The sequence below is a fragment of the Antennarius striatus genome, chromosome 6, assembly GCF_040054535.1.
Source record: "Antennarius striatus isolate MH-2024 chromosome 6, ASM4005453v1, whole genome shotgun sequence".
Taxonomy (NCBI): domain Eukaryota; kingdom Metazoa; phylum Chordata; class Actinopteri; order Lophiiformes; family Antennariidae; genus Antennarius; species Antennarius striatus.
This window is the reverse complement of record NC_090781.1, coordinates 7,273,296-7,288,452: the sequence shown is the minus strand read 5'-3', so window position 1 is coordinate 7,288,452 and position 15,157 is coordinate 7,273,296. Positions and strand designations below refer to the sequence as shown.

At 39.8% G+C, this 15,157-nt stretch overlaps 1 protein-coding gene across 1 annotated transcript in view; it reads right to left on the bottom strand.

The window, feature by feature from the left end:
• The window catches only part of grik4 (glutamate receptor, ionotropic, kainate 4), a 298,309-nt gene that overhangs the window by 132,914 nt on the left and 150,238 nt on the right, over nucleotides 1-15,157 (bottom strand). Inside the window, exon 4 of the mRNA XM_068316994.1 lies at nucleotides 2,078-2,242. Coding sequence (XP_068173095.1) covers nucleotides 2,078-2,242 — 165 coding nt within the window. The remainder of the gene's footprint in view (nucleotides 1-2,077; nucleotides 2,243-15,157) is intronic.

The window sequence follows — 15,157 nt, the reverse complement described above, 5'->3', positions numbered from 1 at the left end:
GGAGTTCTTTTTATGTGATATTTTCTTCCAAAGCAACAAACAGTCTAGGGAGGCATCAATTTACAAACTGTAGACTCCACATGCAGGGGTGGGTGGGGACTATTCTGAGCAGGTAGTGCTCCCTCAGTGATATTTGTATTTAACTGTGGCGACTGATCCGTCCCTAATCCAATTCCTGCCTCTAATTACACACACACACACACACACACACACACACACACACACACACACACACACACACACACACACACACACACACACACATCCGCATGCACGCATGCACACATGCACGCACTCACGCAACACAAATGGAAAGCATTTAGAAAGTATTTATGGTGAACCAAGGTAGGAAATGAATTCAATATCTTGTTGTTGTAGTAAGTGAATTTTCCATGGATTTAGCAACGTCACTGAGACTCTTGGGTTTTTCAAAGTGAGAATGTGTTGTGTTAAAAATCAATTCTCACTCTTCTTGTCAAAGCTGTATATTCCTTGTTCTTTGCAGGTTCCTGCTGTTCCATATTGATTTGGGATTTTTTTCATTAAATATTGAAGAACACATATCAATGAACATTGAGGCAATAAGGCAACAAGTCACCACACCATCTTGACAGCGAGACATTGAGAGAACTATGAAATACTCCAGTCTATGAAGATTAGTGAATCATGAGTCAAATCTACATGAAATGTGCTGGGAATATCATAACACTGAAAAAAAACAACATACTTTTAAGACTCTTACTTACATTTCACATTAACAAAGTCATCACCATTGGCCATTTTACAGAAAATGTTGTTTAACACTGAAGATTGGCACAGCCAGGCAAGATCAGGAATTGCCAGACTGTGTTGGACCTGCTAAAAATGGCCCAAAGCACTGACAGCATCATTATTACTGTCAACATAGCGACCATTCATATCCTCTTTCATCTAGAGGAATAGGTTTTATGTGCAGTGGTCCATGTTAATGCTCTCTCTACCATGTTTGAATTCAGTTACACACTGGCTGTGGGATGGGACACACTCCCCTTGTGTTGACCCCATGTCCTGGAGGACATCTTCACCTGATGAACTCTTGTAAACAAAATAGCTGATGAGGACATTAAAGCCAATATTATCTCATTTGTCAGACAGTGTTCATTTGCAAATTATCATTACTCCAAAGGGAGTGGGTAGTCACAGAGCTTCAAGGGATCTCCTTTTGCAGGTTTTATGGGCATATTCCAATAGGAGGATATATCAGGGTAGATCACATGCAGTATTTAATCAGGCCAGATAACCTCCGCATAACCCCAGGTTTAAAAAAAAAAAAAGTGGAATACCCTTCTCAACTTGATACCATTGTGACATAAGCAAAACATTGATGGATCTTAACGAAAGCTCAGTTTGCATTTCTGTGCCATACTAATCAGCTGTAACATCCATCCATTTTCTTGAAAACAAAACAACAAAAATCATCATGTCTGCTTTTCCACCTTGAGGGTCACAGGTATTGCTGGTGGAGCATAACCTAGCTGGCTATGGGCGAGAGGTGGGGTACACCCCGGACGTGTTGCCAGTGTATTGCAGGGCCACATGAAAGACAAACAACCACTCAAGGACACACACAGTTCACCTAAGCTGTTTTTGGAGGTGGGAAGAAGACATAGAACTTGGAAAAAACCTCGCAGACACAAGAACATACAAACAGAAAAGAATCGAACCCAGAAACGTCTTGCTGTCAGGCAATGGCACTATCCACTGTGCAACCATGCTGTTCCCAGCTGTAATATTCTTTAATATTTATTCTGTTCTGTCAAAGCAGTGTACACTAATTCATCTTTGTGTCCATGGATGAAGATAGACAGGGAGAAAAGGTAAAACAAGGCCTGATTTGAAATGGAAGGCTTTTAACTCCAAAGCAAAACTCCAGACATTATTTCGGGCTGTGATTGCTGACTGTATGTGGCAATTCCTCACAATCTTTATTTTTCTCATTCCTTTATCAATCTCATGCAGACATGCATCAATCAGCGCTCAATCAACACATTCTTGTTCCCAGCAATCAGCAGCCATTTTTTTTGTCACTGATACTCACTTGTTTCTCCCATCTCATATTCACTGTCTCTCAGCAGTTCAAAGATGTCCACCTCCAGCTTGCCAGTGGTTGAGCGGTTACTGTTCCTGTTGATACTGTCTTTGGCCAGAGTGATGGCCAAACGCTCACCCCTGCTGCACTCCATAGGGTCGTCAACAATGGCAGCTAGGTAAAAAAAAAAGTGGAAAATGTTACGAAAAATTATTACAGTATCACAAATGGAAACCTGTCTTTTCTTCTAATGAGTCAGAAACATGTCCTCCTATGGGACCATTCATTATTCAGTCAGGGATCCTCTGAATGCCAGTCATGTGTTTATTTTTCTGCTTTTCTTTCAATACAATACAAAAAAGTTCATTCAATGAGAACACTAGCTTCACATTTTCACAATCAAAATGCCTGCTATTACATAGCTTTACAGGACTAAGCTTTTTTTGTTTTTTTTTTGAGGAAGAAAACTAATAAAACAAGCAGCAGATGGATGAAAGCAAGCTTTCCAATTCCTATAATTTTATGGTGTTGCCACTAAAGTCCTTCAGTTAAATAATGAACAGCTTAAGGTGAGGAATGAGATAAAAGCAAACTACTGGGAGAACTGTGAAAATAATAAGGTGCAACAAATACAATTAAGAACAACTTGGCTGAAAACTGAACTGAATGCTGTAGTCTGCCCACTGCAGGGACAATCTGCAGGTGGAGTGTTATGACTTCAAGGCTAATCAGGTCGGAAATAGACATGCAGAGCTGCATGGAGAATTAGAATGCGTGACTGAAGCAGCCTTTTCCCTGTGAATGACATAGTTGAATAAACAGATCTAGCTTGCAAAGATAACACACGTTTGCTGATGTGATATCATCACTAAGCAAATTTACATGAAGGCAGTCCCTACGACCAAATTAAATTCCATGGCTGAGAGGCTGAGTGTAGCAGCGAAAAGTCATCCAGGGATGTTCTTCTGTTGTTCAGGCATTTGATTAGCACATATTTTCTCGGGGGCCTGGGGATTCAATGTGGAGTGGCACATGTCATGTCATGTCACATCATGTCACGTCACGTCACGTCATGTCATGTCATAACATGGTGTATGTACATAGGTAAACCAGACAAACCCAGACTCGTGTGACTTTAGCTTGCAGATTCTTAATTTTACACAAAGTAGACAAAAAGGATGTTATTGTCATTAAACAGTCAATCAGGTTTGATCATCGAGTCTCTGAAAGTCATTCTGAAAAAACCCCAACATTTTTTCTCTTTATATAATTAGGAATTTAAGGAAACAAATAGCTACAATAGGGGCCTGATCATTTGACATTTACTTTTAATTTATATTTAATTTTCTATTTAATTGAGGCACTTACTCTAGACACCAGACAATGATTTGTCAGAATTTGTTCAAGTTTGTCAAACAGCTTTGCATTGTGTAAAACATGTACAATGTAGCCTTCAGCCACATGCCTTTTTTCTCATCAGGTTCTTTATAAATACCTAGGAAAAATACAATTTTATATAATACACACAGACACACACACACACAAACACATATATATAGTGCGCCCTCATGCATTCGCGCATCAATGCTCGCGACTTCGCCTCATCATGGATATTTGGTAGGCAGTCACACGACACATGTGTCATACTCAAGGCCCGGGGCCAAATGTGGCCCGCCGCATCATTTTATGTGGCCTGCGAGTGCATAAAAGGTCAGATGGTCTAAAAATAAATAGGTCAAAAGTGTGCTATGACCAAAAACTACATTTCCCACATTACGGTAACCAAGCCCATTTTACCATTGACAAAAAAGTTATAAAAAGACTTCTAAAAGGATTTATTTTATATCAGCAATAAACAAAAAAAAATTTCTGTGCAACTGTGATGTTTGTAACTTGAATAAGTAACACATTTAGAGTTATTTAACATTAAGGATTAGTTACATTTATGTTATATTACATTGAGTTACATTTATAAGTTACATGTGGCCGTTTGAGGATAGCCATTATGCTGATGTGGCCCTCGGTGAAAATGAGTATGCCACCTCAGCCGTACGCACATTCTATTGGCTGACGGCATCCGGAAGTGCGCAATGTTCCATGAGTTTCGGACTTCTGTGAGACACAAAAGTGCTATAAACAGTCGATGAGAGTGTGGGGAAAGGTTCATAAACATTTAAATTACCGAAAATAATAAGATCAATATTTTGCCGCTATATCGCCAAATTCGTTAATCGCATGTGTTTCCTGGAACGCATTAACCGCAAATAACGAGGGCGCACTGTATATGTGTGTGTGTGTGTGTGTGTGTGTGTGTGTGTGTGTGCGTGCGTGCGTGCGTGCGTGCGTGCGTGTGTGTGTGTGTGCTTGTGTCTGCATGTACAGTATTGTTCTTGAAAGTCTCTATTCAGTTTTGGGGTTGACCTGGGTAAAGGGATGGATCCAGCACTTTTTTCCACCTGTTCTTTTTTGGACAATTTACCTCCTGTAAAAATAAGCAGTAGTTCTATGAAAAATTGTGGAGGCAAGCTAAACAAAAGTAAAGAATTGTTAGACCTCACCAGATGATGACATTCAAGTTTGATCTCTTTTAGAAATAGACATGACTGTATTACTATTACATTTGAATGATCTTTGAGACAGATAATCTACTGCTAATGACTGTGCAGCTGTACTTGACAAATACTCACATGAACATCCTAATGTTTACCAGATACAATGAGTGCTGCATCATTTGCATGCAAAACATTCTGTTTCAAAAAGCTATATGAATACTATTTAAATCCGTAAACTGTTATCACTTACTGGAATGAAAAATTGATTTCCATCTGAAATGAAGAGAAGCTGAAGTATAAGCCCCATAAAGTGTAAAAAGAAGAAAAAGAAGACAAAGTAGAGGAAGACTCTACTGATCCCTGCAGGGGATCAATAAAGGGGAACTCACAGATTAAAAATAAGGAAAATAAGAGGCTCTGTTATAATAATTAGGAGAAGACAAAGAATTAGAACAACATTTCACCTCTAATTTTGTGTTGAAAACCACCATGACAGGATTATCATAATAAAAATCAACAGTGACCCTGGTTAGCTGGGATTTTTCTGTGTGGTTGATAAAAAATACTTTTTGGTGGAGAAAATTGCAACTTTATAGAACACATAGCTAGTCGTATTTCAAGACTTAATTTGAAAAATGACCAATCTTAGAAAAATGTAAAAACTGTACAGTACAACTCAAACACATCATAATATGTAAAAAACAAACAAACAAACAAACAATAACAAAAAAAGCAAAAACTGGGTAGTAATAAGATGCTCTGCATCACATTTTCTCAAGCACACTTTCAACAAACTGGTCAAAAATTTAAAGCAATATTGATGAAAGTGACTGCACGTTAAACATAACACTGGGTCAGAACCTGTATTCTAATCACATTCTGTAAGGAACAAAGAGCTTCTCTTTGCATCCACACACGCACGCACACACACACACACACACACACACACACACACACACACACACACACACACACACACACACACACACACACACACACACACACACACACACACACACACAATGCACCCCATTGATTAACTTATAAAGCGGACGGTTGGGCACCTCGGGCCCCTCGACATTGCTCAGGAGATGAACTGGCACCTTTTCACTGCCAGTTCACTCTCTCCACATGGGTCTTGAACCAGTCACCCTCCGGTCTCCAGCCCAAGACTTAGTGGACTGAGCTACTGCCACCCAATATAAATATAAATATCTCCCCAAATATCACCTCATATACTGTAAATATCTCATGTTACAAAACCTCGACACCTACGAGTTATAGACAGGTGTAGCCTATATACTATATGTATAAAAATCTTTCTTTTAAAATTTGGTTGGTGCAGCTGATATTCAGGTGCGCTTCAATGGTCTGGAATTTAAGGTAATTCCCATATTATTTCCATCTATTTTTATAACCGCTACTGTCTCTTTAGTTTGTTGTTTGTGGTTGTGCAGAATAAAGAAACGGATGTGGTAAACCCGTATTGTTTTTAAACAGTGTGGTATTATTCTATTTACTTTTTCTTCATGGGAAAGCCAGAGAAATCAGGTGCCTGTGTCAGCCTAAACACCTAATGTGGTTATATATTTCAAAAGATGAAAACTATGTGCATCATTGTTTAATAGATGTTTCATTCACTTGAAGGAGCATAACTGGAAAATATACCATGGCCAATATCTCTGCTTGTCTGACTGCATGTCAAATGGAATTGCCAGTTTGACAGATCTCACCTGCAACAGGAAAGGAAGCAGAGGTGCTATGGCACATAATGAACCTCAGTCACAGAAGACCTGATGACAATATACTGAGTACCTGATGCTGCATAATCTAATTACAGCCCACTCACACCAGCCATAATATGTGAGAACAGATTCCTTAAATCTTCTTAGCCTGAGGCTTAATATTAACATGGAATGTAGGATTCGTTTCAGTTAAGTTTTGTATGTATTTACATGTATGTATGTATCTACGTATCTATCTATATATGTATAGATCATCTATCTTCTTTTCTGGTCAGTGGGAAGATATAGGATTGTAGGGTAATACCAACATCAAACAATGTCATTTTTTGTAAGATTTGGTGTTTAAAGCATGGGTTATATGATTAAAATGAATCAAAATCCATTTGGACCTGTGGATACATAGCTTTCCATAATGAAGTTTATGTGGGAGCTCTGCTTTGTCTTCCAATTTCTTGCACAAAGAACCTCCCAGGGCTAATGACAAAGACTGAACGGTGGCACTGAGATAAAGAGACTAATGAGAGGCTGTAATCTTGTAATTCTTCTTCTTTTGGACAAAACCTCTCCTCATGAATTTCAGTTTTAATAATTGTTATAGACCCAAACCATTAGATCAATAAGAAAACCCTGTGAATGGCCAATGAAATATTACAGCAGATACATTTGTGAGTACTGAACAACAGGATTATCTCATACAGGAAACTGATCAATGAATGCAAATGCTCATTCTATTCTCATTAAAATTTCTCACCAGAAGATTCATGAACATTAAAGAAGGAGCAATGCTACACACCTACACAACACAGGGATGACGTAAGTCTTTGCAAAAAATTGATGGTGGTATGTGAGTGTTACGATTTGGTATATGTCAGTCAGTCATTTTCAGATTACCACGCTATATCCGCCGCAGCGGGTCACGGGGAGCCAGAGCCTATCTCGGCGGCATAGGGTGTGAGGCGGGGGACACTCCGGGCACAACGCCAGTGCACCGCGAATTCACACACAAAGACATACAACCATGCACACACACACTCATTCCTTCAGGCAACTTGGAATGGCCAATCAACCTGAAGCGCATGTTTCTGGAGGTGGGAGGAAGCCGGAGAACCCGGAGAGAACCCACGCAGACACCGCAAACTGCTGTGCCACTGTGCCACCGATTTGGTATATGTCTTGGGTGCATTTCGCCTGCAATCTTGTGGACACTGTTTATGCAGCATGCATTTATGATCTGAATAATAGTTGTAGGCTCCTTTCACTTGGCTTGAGTGGAATAAAACTCTTGGGAAGATGGGTAAACATGTAATTCATGTTGAACTACTTAGCTATAAAACAGCATCATGTAACCATGTTCCAAAAAAAATCAAAGTGCATAACAGTGAGAATGGTTCCGTTGTTTTGGCACTCTGCACTCCAAAAAATCTGTTCTTACATGATGTAACTTAGTTTGCTGACAACAACGTTTGAAGGCAGGAAGCACAGCTGTCAAGAAGATGTTGTAAAACTGGATGTTTTTGGTATAAGAATGATCGAGGAGGATGCACTTGGGGAAGGAGTTAACTCTTTTTAAGCAAAGTCTTGGATAATGTGTCTGTGGTTGATCATTTTCTAATTTTCTTGTATTTTTGAGGAGCCACAATATTTTATCTAGCAACCAATTATGCAAAGATGTCATCTGAAGCAGGGTTGAGATGCTGTTCTACCAGATAGCTGATTATAATCATAAAACTGGTCAAAGGTTGTGCTTGACACAAATACATTTCAAATACCTAAGTCTAACTGATGAAGCAGATGACATGAACTATTTGATTTGACATATTTGCTTGAACACTGTTGGCAGTGGCTGCATAATGACCTTGTATTAAGAAAAAGCTTGACAGAAGTCTTTACAGAATATTTGACTCACAGGACAATTCAAATGGTAACATGATAACAGCAAAGTACTCCCACTGGTTTGGGACAGTTTGAAAACGGAAAATCAGAACAAAGTGGCATGCCTAGATGTGTTTCTCCGCGGTTGAGCTTCACGTTTATAGGAAAGGTTTTTTTTCAGGCAATGTGTTACAGCTACAGATAAAGAATGGTTGTAATGGAAAGACAGCAGAGCAGAGGATGCATTTTACACAGCCACACTGATGTGGCCTTGTCTACAGTAACAAAGATACACACCTGGAATTCAGTCTATCCACCAACAATCTCAAGTTCAATGAATGAATGTGCTAGCTTTGCAGTTTGGGGTCGTTGTTATCTCACAGTAACGCTGTTTGACTGATAGAGTAAAAGGAATGTGTAACATCAATGTTGTCTTGTGTTGACTGAGCAAAAATGCCTGTATTCTACACACTGTTTAAGTCATTTGGCCAAAATTTCATTCAAATTTCAGACTTTTTTTTTCACAGGATACTGATGCATCTCATGATTGATATCAGTAAGACAATTAATCCATCACTTTGGCTTTTTAAAAAGACATTTGCAATACTTAGTTTTTTAGGGCAGGAGTGGGGGAAAATCAGTTGCTGATGATTTTTTGGCTCGTCAAACCCTATATCACAAACTACCGGTATATATGTAGTAAACCTTCACGTGGTAATGAGATAAGTTTCTTGCCCAATCCAGGTATATCAGGTCAGCATTATGACCGAGACAACAGGCTGTTTCTCATTCTGTGGATCGTGATGGATCATTTCAGTGGTGCACATCTCCAACTGCTGTATTGAATGTGTCTATAATGGACATACAAATCAATAGAGCTCATGAATGTTTATATTATCATCTCTTTAATAATTTCCTATTCGTTTGTTTGTGCATCATAATATATACAGTTGGTTTCCTTGAAAAATCCAGTCACTTCTGCTTCCCAGTTCATGACAATAGACACTGTCTTGCAAGCTGTATTTGCGACAATTATAGAAAATATCCAGTCGACAAACAGTGGATAATTACTCACTGGGGATGACATCAGTGGGCTGTGAACACTAACAACAGCTGCCCAGTAGCCAAGAGCTGACACAAAGTCACACAGCAACAGTAAATTTAAGAGCTTGTGTCACTGGGTCATTCTTGAATGTGCTGATAAAAACACAAACATCTATTTAACCTTTGACAACTCCAGCCTGCCCATAATACCATACTCCCCTGATACACCCGGTTGACATCTCTGACACTAGAAAGAGCGTGACATTCTACTCAGGATTTAGATAAAATGGCAAAATCATTGAAAGGATGGGATGAAAATAGAGGAAACTTCTTCCTTTGTTTGGATGCTTAAGATAATTATAATGATAATTTCAAACAAATTATTTATATTTTATTCATGCATGATTGAAAATGTGATTAAAATAGAAAAATGTTTTATTCCAGAGCAGTTGTATGAGTCAGAGAGTACACAAGTCAGAGAAATTAACAGTTCACTTAACACTGAACTATGTAGTGACTTACATTTTATTGGTATTAATTGGTAGATAAATTACAGAAATCTCTATATAGTTTTGAGGTCAAACATGCTTGAGTGCTCAACACCTTGACTTGTTCTATTCTAGCTTGTATTACAACAGAATCGCTGTGTTCGTGTGGTCCTGTAATGGGGGTGGAAAAAAGAAAAACTCCATTGCTTGAGGGAAATGATGCACAGCCCACGATTCAACATCCCATCAATCCTCAGAACAACTTCAATAACACATACCCATCATACATACATGTTCAAGCATCCACTGTGACATTTGCTTTCTATTACTGGAAACATACTCCATACAGTGCTCACTCTTAAAGCCATGAGTTAAATTAAATTTCTACAATATATTAAATGTCAATGTAACGATGATGGGAGGGGGAGAGCTGATAACGGATGCCAAAAATAAAATTCCACATGAAAATTCCACATGAAAAAAAACAAATGACTGGACTGATGGAGTCGTGTGGGAGGAGGAAGGAGAGAATGAGAGAAATAAAAAAATGTGCCAGAAGGAACCAGATCTGCTGCAATAACAAACTTCAACACCAGAAGACTGTGAGAAGACTAGCACAATGATGGAATGTAATGTCACAAGGTTGATGGTGATGATGGTAATGTTGAAGGTGATAATGACAGGGAGGAGTTCAGTGGGTATTTAAAAAGTGAAGATTTTGTGATTGTAGCTTTACTCCTGGACTTTAGGGACTGCAGATAGACAGGTGGGTGGGCTGGCAACCGAGCAGATAATTGAGTCCTGGGGAAATTCCAGCCGACAGCAGATGTCAGTCAGCCTATTTTCCTCAATATACTTGCCCTTTAGATAGATCCAATAGCATGTAATTGTCAGAAAGGACAAGGGAGACTTTAACCTTAACAGGAACCAAAGAAATATGGGATGTTGATAACAGAAATAATTGAAGGAAGTTTGGAGAGGAGAAAGGAGTCACCTACAAAAAAACAAAAGAATATTTAAAGCCTGAAGAAAAATAATGTTCTCTATTTAAATTGACTTGAGGGCCATTTAATAGGAGAGACTGTTAAATAAAGTGTTGATGGGTCCTGGTCCCAGAACAGTCTTTACATTTTAGTGTGGTTTAACACAAATTATTGACATTTTAGACAACATTAACTGACACATCCTCCTAACAATTTGTATCACAAAAGTAAACTAATGCCGTGTAAAACAGATATTAGAATGTTTTTACAAAGAAAGAAACCCCTGGTGGCGGACAGATCTGCAAACAAATATTCCACTTTTGATGAATCAAATATTGGACAACAATAATCTGAAACGACATTGTGCTAAAATGAATTCTATCTTCTTTGACCCCTTTGGTTTGGTTGAAGTTTTTGGCCATACAAGATGTCTGATTCCTCAAACGTTTCGAATAAAAATACCAGATTGTGCTACCTGTTTTTAGAACTGAACAGTTTCCAGTGTTTGCAAAAGCTTTTGATGGGACAAAATAAGATATTCATAGATATTCACCCACTCATATGAAAATCCTGTCACAGGCAATTACTTCAGTCTAATTAAAACAGTACCCGTACCTTTGTTCCAATCATCAACTCAGACTACCTTTATCTGTTCTAATTCCTCACTCCTTCCCCAGCATGCAGTCACGTGGTCAAACTGAGCAGTGACATATAGACTTTTTATCACTATGTTAACCAGGCTGACAGTAGTGCGATGAAACCCATGGATTTTTGTGTGTATTCACATGTTCAAAAGAAACGGAAACCCTCTGAGCCCCTTACTTAATCAGCACAGGTATGTACTGGTTATTTCCAAGCTCTGCCTTGTTTTTTCTCATCTCCCTCTTCCTTACCCCCCTTGATTTTTTTAAAGAGACAAGAAAGAATAAACAGTGTGCCTTGTGCACATTTGTAGCTCCTACTGGAATCAGCCTTCATGCAATACGTGAAACAGTGAAACATATTGTCTGCAGCATTTTAATACTTCCAATTTAAAGAATTGAAATCGGTTAAGATTTTGCACAACATGAGAAATTTGGAAGACAAACATGTCTAAAGTCAATACACTACAAAGTGATTAATTACTAAAATAGGGGAATACACGGTTAGAAATCCCTTTTCAATTTTAAAAAGCACTATTAAGTTTTGATGAAAGATGAGGTGCAATCACTGGTGAGGGTGTATTTATTTAAATTGAGGGTGGGAGATAGCTTAGGGGAACAATGTTCTCCACATGGGACTTCAATCACTTTTTTAAAAAAAACTACAAAGATAAGGCAAAGGAAGGGAACAGAAATGTATAGAGAAACCACATGGTTAGATGTCCACAGGGATTTAGAACAAGACTTACCATTTGTGTCTTCACATTTTGAGTTAGGACAGGTTGTATTTCTGGGCATTTAAAGTGACCTGAAATCCCTCTAATAAAGCTCCAGAGAGAGAAAAGATTGATTCTATGTCAAGTAAAGGTTGTTGGTCTCTTTGTATGCATTTTCTTACAGCCATTGCTATACACCACTAGAAATCAACTATATTTCTAGTGTGTGTGTGTGTGTGTGTGTGTGTGTGTGTGTGTGTGTGTGTGTGTGTGTGTGTGTGTGTGTGTGTGTGTGTGTGTGTGTGTGTGTGTATACATATGGATGACATCAAGCTGTATGCCAGGAATGAGCGAGAAATTGACTCACTGATCCACACCACCAGGATCTACAGCGACGACATAGGAATGTCATTCGGATTAGACAAATGTGGTCGGATGGTATTAAGAAAAGACAAGATGATCAGAACTGAAGGGGTTGACCTACCAGGGGGAAGGATAGAAGACATCAAGGACAGCTACAAATACCTTGGAATCCCACAGGCTAATGGCAACCATGAGGAGGCCGCAAGGAAGTCATCCACAGCCAAATACCTCCAGAGAGTAAGGCAAGTCCTGAGAAGTCAGCTGAATGGCAAGAACAAGGTCCGGGCCATCAATATGTATGCACTGCCGGTCATCAGATACCCCGCTGGGATCATAAGCTGGCCAAAGGAGGAGATACAGTAGAAGCCACAGATATTAAGACTAGAAAGCTCCTCACCATGCATGGAGGGTTTCACCCCAAGTCCAGCACCATGAGGCTGTACACTAAGCGGAAAGAGGGAGGCCGAGGACTAGTGAGCATCAGGGCCACTGTCCAGGATGAAACATCGAAAATCCAAGAGAACATCAGGAAGATTGCCCCAACCGATGAACTGCTCAGTGAATGCCTTAGACAGCAGAAACCTGAGGAGGAAGAGGCGGAGGAGGAGACAACATGGAGGGACAAGCCCCTACACGGAATGTACCACCGTCAGATAGAGGAAGTGGCTGATATCAAGAAGACCTACCAATGGCTGAATAAAGCTGGACTGACACACAGCACAGAGGCACTGATCATGGCAGCACAAGAACAGGCCCTAAGTACATGAGCAATAGAGGCCAATATCTACCACAGTTGATCTGACCCAAGGTGCAGACTATGTAAAGAAGCCCAGAGTCCAGAGTCAGTCCAGCATGTGGTAGCAGGGTGTAAGATGCTCGCCAGCTCAGCATAGATGGAAAGGCACAACCAAGTAGCTGTGATAGTGTACAGGAACATCTGTACCCGGTATGGACTAGAAGTACCCAAATCCCAATGGGGCATACCACCGAAGGTGGTTGAGAACGACAAGGATAAGATCCTGTGGGACTTCAGCTTCCAGACCGACAAACAGTTGCTGGCTAACAAACCGGACATAGTGGTGATGGACAAAGAGCAGAAGAGAGCAGTGGTGATGGATGTGGCGATTCCAGCTGACGCCAACATCAGGAAGAAGGAACACGAAATGATTGAGAAATATCAAGGGTTGAAAGAACAGTTGGAACAGATGTGGAAGACCATGGTTAATGTGGTCCCCGTGGTAGTAGGAGCACTTGGGGCAGTGACCCCCAAACTGGAAGAGTGTCTCCAGCAGATCCCTGGAACAACATCTGAAGCCTCAGTCCAGAAGAGCGCAGTCCTATGAAAAGCTAAGATACTGCACAGAACCCTCAGACTTCCAGGCCTCTGGTAGAGGACCCGAGCTTGAGGAGTACATCACAGATACCACCCCACAAGGGTGACAGAAACATATATATATATATATATATATATAACTGCAAAACAGTAAGTGATATAAGTATACATAGTATATACTGTGTGTGTGTATATATATATATATATATATATATATACACACACACAGTATATACTGTATATACTTATATCACTTACTGTTTTGCACTATGATATTTTGAGTATGGGACAGTTACCCTTATTTACCCTTATATGTTGATTTTCAGATCCACACACATACAAAGAAGCAGATCCTTAAATGAGATGCTCTCACATGCTATCAGCCCTGATAGAGAAACTATACACTCTGTATACACCCTGCTAAGCAAAGTACCAGGACTAACAATATTGGCCCCGAGAGCTCCGCTAAGGTAAACATTGTGTGCTTGAGCTACGGTACAAGTATTTTTCTATGGCTACATAAACCTCTGCTTCAGTTTATGCAAACATCACGGATGTGAGGCCTTTGACAGTGGGGTCGTAACAGAAACACTGGATGACATACTGTATATCCCCAAGGGAGTCAATGCTGTCATTGACACCCTTGTGTGGACATATGATAAGGTGAGGAATTCAAGGACAGGTCAGGATGGGACAATGACGAACATGAGGGGATGGTAATCCACAGCCCTTCCCTATAGGACTGCACTCTGAAATCTGGGGTATGGAGATAGGAGGAATACACAAGAGACACTCATTCAGTGATCCTGAACAGCAGGGAGCTGGTGACAGAGGCAAACGAGAACAGCCACACACAAGCACCCACTGACACCTGGAGATCTGTCAATTCATTCAGTGCAAAGTGAGTTAATAACACAGTTGGCTGCACAGTGAAAATACCCTACATGTCTGTACACAGTTAATAGACTGCCACACTACTCTGGAGTCTCAGGCGTACATGTGTTTGTTTTTAATTGTGCTTGCACTTATGTTACCAACAATGATGTCCAATGATGTCTGGAAATTTGTTGTGTCTCCATTTCCTACTACAGTAAGACATGGAGACACAGTGGCCTACATTCCTGACATATTCTCTTTTCTACAACAGTGGTTAGTTGATGACTGAATTATTTCATGAATCACAATGTAATCCATTTAAATCTTCAGATTTCGAGAAATGGAATGTAGAAAACTGGATGTTTCATTTGTTCTGTTGCACCACATACACTGCAGTCTGTTCCACTATTGGGTATAGTAGAAAACTTCTTTTTTTCCTTTGGGCTTGTCCCGTTAGGGGTCACCACAGCATGTCA